This window comes from Littorina saxatilis, linkage group LG9, assembly GCF_037325665.1.
Source record: "Littorina saxatilis isolate snail1 linkage group LG9, US_GU_Lsax_2.0, whole genome shotgun sequence".
NCBI lineage: Eukaryota > Metazoa > Mollusca > Gastropoda > Littorinimorpha > Littorinidae > Littorina > Littorina saxatilis.
In genome coordinates, this window is record NC_090253.1 from 22,896,788 (window position 1) to 22,903,782 (window position 6,995).

The window sequence follows — 6,995 nt, forward strand, 5'->3', positions numbered from 1 at the left end:
CGTTGGTGTACTATTGGCCCGTTGCAAACTTGACCGCAAATATATAATAACTTTTATTCTATCGTATTTTGTTTTTCGAGAAATTGAACCACAAGATTGAACCTCCAGCTTTTTATCATGGCCGCAGTGTCGACCAGTCAGCAGTCGTTGTCACGCGTCCTTGCCGGACAAGCGGTGATCACTCATCTTCATCGTCATCAACATTACTATCATCGCCGACATCATCGCATTAGTCAACACCGCGATGGCGTCTACGCAGGCTGTAAGCAGAACTTGAGTGATGAAAAAACGAAACGTTCACTATACCTTCGACGATGTGGTCTTTGAAGAAAATTGACAGGCAAATATTAATGAGGACATGAACAGAAAATACAACGTCTAATTGAGCTAAGTCTCAGTTCCTCTTCATTTTCTCCTTATAATTTGTGACCCTCCACCACGAAATGAGTCGAATGTCACCTCGCGCGGTTCTGCGCTAGGCTTAATATAAGTCCGGGGAGTGTATGGTAACAGTGTGAGGGTCACCTTAGTCACAGGCTTATAACTCAAACAGTTTGTGCTCTTTTCTAAAACGGTTTTCACCACTGGATAGAGCATAACAAACTCTTTAGGAAAATGTAAAAATATGAAAATCATGCAAAGGTGACATGCGACTCATTTCGTGGTGGAGGGTCACATTTGTCTGTCCATCCCCTTTGAAGACATGCAGGTCAAAGTTCTGGGGAATGTTTCGCTTTGTCAATTTTTCAGAAAGACTACCACGCATGAACTATTTGTGCTCTTTGACGATTCAGGTTAAAACTGTAGCAATCTATCTGTTTTAGTTTTTAATTTTTTTAATTTTTTGTTTGTTTAGTGATGAGTGACTTTTTCTTGCACATAATGAGCAGCTTATCCTACCCTTGCTTTTAATTGCAAAGTTCATTTTAGTCCAGGAATAAATATATTAGCTTATATCAAATTCTCAGGCCTGATATTAAGAGACGCACACATAGTAAAATCAACGAAGGCAGCGGTCAGTGTCGCTCAATGGTTGTACTCTAAAATGTGTAGTATCGTGCCAAACAGAGACTTCTTGAGTATAGTCCTTCTTCAGAAGGCCAGGTCTGGGTGTGATGCCAAACACTCTGTTTGGTATCGTGATCGTGCCTCAAGTATTGCAGCCTGTATTAAAAGTCAGCTGAAATAATCACAGTGGTTCTGACTCTTTCACAGTCATTATTGCACTAATTGCCCAGTTCTTTTTGTTTTGTACATGAACCCCCTCTTTAACCTCGTCAAACAGTATCCTATCGATCACCACGCCTTTGCAGACGACAACCAGTTGTACAAAGACAGTGAGATTGATCAAATTGATACCACTGTGAGTGAAATGGAAGACTGTGTTGTTGCTGTAAAGGCGTGGATGACGGCTAACAAACTACAGCTAAACGACTCGAAAACTGAATCCATGCTTGTCAGGTCCCAGTACAGATCTTTCCCTGAAAATTCTTTGCCTTCTAGCATTCATGTCGGCGATAGTGACGTCAACTTTGTCTCTTCTGTGACTAATCTTGGCGTTACCTTCGACCACTTCCTCAACCTTTCCCTGCACGTCCAAAACATCCGCACAATTGCGTACAGTAACGTAAGGAAAATCAGTTCTATCCGCCACTATCTTACCCCCCAAGCCGCTCAAACTCTAACCTGTTCTCTAGTTCTATCCAGAATAGACTATTGCAACAGCCTGTTCTATGGCTGTGATCAAAAACTTGTCGAGTCACTCCAAAAGGTACAAAACTCTGCCGCCAAATTGATATATCGTTCTAAGAAGTTTGATCATGTCACACCACTTCTTCGTTCCCTTCATTGGCTTCCCGTGTCCGCTCGTATCAGATACTTGTATCTGTTTCTCTGCCAAATTTGAAGATGGCCCTAAATACCTCAAGGAACTGCTCGTCACATATGACAATCCCTCTGACTACAACCTCCGCTCACGCGCTGACAGTCGCAAACTGGAAACTCTCGAGCGAAGCTTGCCTTCTTTTGGAGATCGCTCGTTTGCCTCTGCGGCTGCCATTGTCTGGAATTCTCTCCCTTCCTCCGTTCGCCATTCTGCTTCTGAGGACTCTTTCCGCAGTTCCCTTAAAACGCACCTTTTTCGCGAATCCTTGTAAATTGTCCTTGCCATCTTTATAGACTGTTAGAGGTGAAGTTAGATTTGTTGTTTGAATGTGTCTTTTTTGTATAGTTGCTTCAGCTTTGATTGAGCTATAGGGTTGTGTATGAAATTTGCATTTAGTCTTTCTTTTCAAGTTCTTGCTGAGTGTATGTACAGTCTAGAGAGGAGACGGACATGGTGTGAGCTTGTCCAGGGGGGTATATGAACATCTCAGTGGCAGGGGGATGGAAGCACTTGTTAATGAGTGGGAGTGTGTATGCGCGTGGTGTGCACGAGGATGTATGTACGTGAGTGGTATTTGTAAATGTGTATTATGATAATATCATCTTTGTATTTATATTATTGAAATTGTTATATCTCGATGTACAGCGCTAAGAGCATAGTTAAATTTGTGAAGCGGCGCTATATAAGCTATCTTTATTATTATTATTATTACTTTCAGTTTATTTTCGTGATGTGATTTTACGGAGGAAATGTACTGACAAAAAGCTTTGAACAGGGACTTGTCCACCCTGGCGATGGACTGTTCGAGAAGGTGGTCAATGACTGGTACCCCAGGCTGGAGGAACGCGCCTACTTTGTGCCGCCTGTCCACTTCAACATGGTCCGCTACGACACCCATCACGTCGGTGGTCAACACAGCCCTCACACTGACCAGGTCCAAGTCCTTGTCCCGAAGGCCCCCGTTAAGACGAAGAGAAAACGTGAACAATCCGTCTTAATGAGCGATGTCCAGAATGACAGAACCACGCAGCGGCTGCGGGCTTGTCTCCGGGCTCTGGCTGAAGAACAGAACGAAGTCATGTTCGTCTTGTCCCAGCTAGACTATGGTGACTACCTGGGGGAGCCGTGCTACAGTGCTGCAGTAAGGTGCTTCCATTCACCCAAGGACTTTGTCCAGGAGGAATTGAAAGGCAAAGACGTTTTCCACCGTGGAGACTTTGACATTCTCATTTTCCATCGTGAGTACGGAGTGCTGGTGGGAGAAGTGAAGACGGTGGGGGACAATTTCTCCATCCTGGACCTGACGCAGAAGCAACAAGACGCCATTGTCGCGAAGAAGGTGGAACAGGCTGTCAAGCAGCTCAACAAGGCAGAGAAGGTCCTGGCGCATCTTCTGTCTGATCTTCAGCCTCCACCCCGAGTACGAAAGAGCGTGATGCTGCCCAACATAGCCAGGTCACAGCTTCAGCGTGTGCTGCATAACAACCCTCAGCTTGAAGAGGTAAGATATTTGATTATTGTGCAGTCATGTTGGCACTCTCTTCTGTAAAACACTCATAAATGCATATGGACACAGACCACTTGACGATGGCGGAGGGGGGGGGGTGGGGTGGGGGGGGGGGTGGGGGGAGGTTGGTTGCTCTTATCAAACAAGAACTAGAGCTGATCCTCACTAACCCCCGAAGAGTCGTGTTGCCTGTGACATTGACATTGGCGCGCACCTTGTCAGGGTGGTATGCTCATGCTAGTCATAGGTAACACTGCACCTGGCCTGCCTTGAACATGACCTCTTCGGCAGATAATTTGGCAGAGAGCATTGTTTTAGGAGCCACATAAACTTTGTCCAAGCCGCATTAGCAGCAAGCGATCAGTTGCGACCAGAGGTAAAGCGAATATTATTGATCGATTATTATTAGTTCCGAAGAACAGTTACTGGTAAGAATGTTTTGTTAACGATGGCCCTATGAAAAGAAGATTTTGGAAAAGTTTGAACAAAGCAAAAACACTCACGCTCACACACACACACACACACACACACACTAACACTAACACTAACACACACTTACACACACACACACACACACACACACACTAACACACACACACACACACACACATACACACACAACACTACTTGACTGAGGGGGATTGGTGTTGGGGATGGAACTTAATTGCCACTTATAACCACGTTAGAGTATGAAAAGACAGGTGTGTGTAAGAATTCGTCAGAAGACAAGCTTATCTCTTGTACGAGCTACCTTTGCTAGCATTAGAGCTCTGACCAGTTAAGAATGTAATATTGCAGATTACTGGCTGATGTTAACTATGACTACATACCATGAAATCTGTCCACCAACAGGCTGTGTGTCAGTGTATGGCCGTCCAAAGAGGTGTCAACCCTGTTGATATGTGTCTGTGTGCTGACGAACTCTCCAACCGAAACACACCCTTTGACCTCACGGATGACGTTATGACAAAGTTAGTTGTATGGTGGAGACACGTTATGACGTCACAGTGCCCAGACACCTCGTTCAAGGCACACTACCGCTCTGTGGTGGCCAGGTGAGCTGATTATCATGCCCCTACCAGTACTTACTCACACACACACAGACACCCCCCCACACACACACACAGTGACACACACACACACTCACACACACACTCACACACATACACACACACACACACACACACACACACACACACACACACACACACACACACGCACAAAACCCGCAAAATGTCTTCAACATGAGAAAAATAATTGGATCGTGCATTTTGGATTTTGAGTCTTGGTGATGACAGCAGTTGCTCAAGCTGATGGTCAGAATACGCGTACGAGAAGCCAATCCTATTTCCAAATTGAAATCCCTTTTGCGACCAAAAAAGACGGCGCCGTGTGATATATGCTTGACTATTTATTTTTGTGTCAATGTTTCAGGTTTGCTGGTCCGGCTACCACAATCAAGGTGTTCAGTGTGTCCAAACCGCGGCTGCATGTCCACACAGAAGGGGAGGCGGTGTCAGAAATTGGACGATGCTTTACTCAGATCATTCTTCACCCGGATCAACTCGAAGTCCTGCAGCGGGACCAACGCCTCGTCCATCTTTTAGGTCCACCAGGAACAGGAAAGACAGTCGTCTTGGTGGTGAGGGCAGTCAAGTGGCTTCAGGATGGTAAACGCGTTACCATTATCAGCCCAAGAGGATTTCGTTCTCGGGCAGCTGCATGCATTATTTATGATCAGGTGTGCAATATGACAGACTCCGTCGTACACCACAACCTAAATCGCCTCCATACTGATGTCATGAAGGATACGTCAGTGAAAGAAACATTGCAGAGACTGGCCGCAGATAAACAGGGCCGTAATGACGAGTTCTTTGGCGTCATCGACGAGAGTTCCGGCAACACAGACTATGCGTGAGTATCGCATACGGTTTCTATTTACCCGCTTCCTTGACATGAAAAAAAAGGACTCTCACCCATTATTACTGAACTTAAATGTACACTTTTAGGACATTACGCAATTAGAGCATCTTTAGAATTTCGTGACAGTAGCTGCTGATGTAAAGTCACAGTCTTTTTAAACGATCTTGTGCCAATATCATGAGCATGGACGCGTTGAATGGGCAGATAATCTAAATACACAAAACGACAACATTTACACACAAAAAAGAGAGACAGCATTCTGTCTAACAGCTCCAGCAGACGCTTCACCTTTTCTCAAGGGACCAGCTGACCAATATAACAGTTTAATTTGTGGGGTAACTTTTTTAGTAAGCTTACTTAAGACAGTAGTCTTCTGGGGAAAATGCTCAAGTGGTAAGATCCCCCCTCTGCTTCTTTACCTCTGTAAACTTGAAGAGCTAGTTATTTTTCGATAAACACCCAGCAACCAAACAAATAACGACCCAGCAACAGCCTGAATCCTCGATAGCGCAATGGGTTGAGAAGCTGTTCTGCGTCGGTACTACTTTTGCGACTGAAAAGTTCCGAACGCTCTGATGTACGAAGTATACATCTCTGGAGCAAACAATACAAACATACCGCATTTAAATTAACAACTACAGGCTTGAACACATGAATCTCCATATAAAATCCATGAGTTTGGTTGTTTTCTGAATCTAGATCTGCTGTGCACAAACGTTCATCACAAGCAAATTCCCAAGGCAAGTAACTCTCATACTTTGTCTAGCGACAAGAGTAGTTCCCCTTTCAAATTTCTTTTCACTCAGTTTCTTCGACAACAGACTGCAATCCGACGGTCAGTTTTCAACAATATTTCATTTAATAAACAGATCACACGCAACCAAATGCACACATCTCATCAATCTAAACAACATAAAGCGGTTTCATACACTATTTTCCCCAGAAAACTGAACTTCATACAGTTTTTAACGTTGGAACACGGGTGCAAAAGTTCGTCTGCTGGTCCCATTTGACGAAAGAACATTATCCTAAGCGATACCAAAACATATACAGAACACACAATATCTGCCTTTTCCGCCACAGCAGAATAACAGCATATCTGTGTACTTGATTTTAGTCCAAAATAGGAAAACCGACAAGAAGTTTTAACAGAATGGAATGATTTGCACGGAACTATACAACCGCGCATTAATCGATCGCCTGCGCAGGTTGACTGGTTGAGTGAATAGGATTCGATCAAACTTTCGCAAAAAAACTCCTATTTTCTTTGAATAACTGAAGAAAGGAGGAATAAAGAGGTTACACACCTCGTCTCAGTGATTATAAAAAATAATGGTCTCAGTTCGCGGTCATGAAAAAGCTCGCTAAAGCTCGCATTTTTCATGATCCGCTAACTTCGACCATTATTTTTAATAATCACTGAGACTCGGCATGTAACCTGAACAATATTCACTCCTTGACAAGTGCATAAAAGGTTCCCAGGGGGGCACATCAGATCTGTTTGAAAATGAAATGTCGCCAAGATACACTTGAGTATTTTGCTCAATGACATGTCCTCTTTATTGCAGGCATCCAGGAATCGACAACCAGTTCTCGAAGTTCTGTGAGGAGCTAAAAAACCTGTTCGGTGACCTTCTTCACCTCTGGGTTGCATCTACCACAAAAATCGACGCCCCGGAC

At 44.2% G+C, this 6,995-nt stretch overlaps 1 protein-coding gene across 1 annotated transcript in view; it reads left to right on the forward strand.

Moving 5' to 3' along the window:
* The first annotated feature begins 244 nt into the window (after window positions 1-244).
* Window positions 245-6,995, forward strand: part of LOC138977127 (uncharacterized) — an 8,836-nt gene continuing 2,085 nt past the window's right edge. The window contains exons 1-5 of the mRNA XM_070350037.1: window positions 245-262; window positions 2,661-3,386; window positions 4,245-4,447; window positions 4,827-5,306; window positions 6,884-6,995. The exon at window positions 6,884-6,995 is cut by the window's right edge and continues 268 nt beyond it. Coding sequence (XP_070206138.1) covers window positions 245-262; window positions 2,661-3,386; window positions 4,245-4,447; window positions 4,827-5,306; window positions 6,884-6,995 — 1,539 coding nt within the window. The remainder of the gene's footprint in view (window positions 263-2,660; window positions 3,387-4,244; window positions 4,448-4,826; window positions 5,307-6,883) is intronic.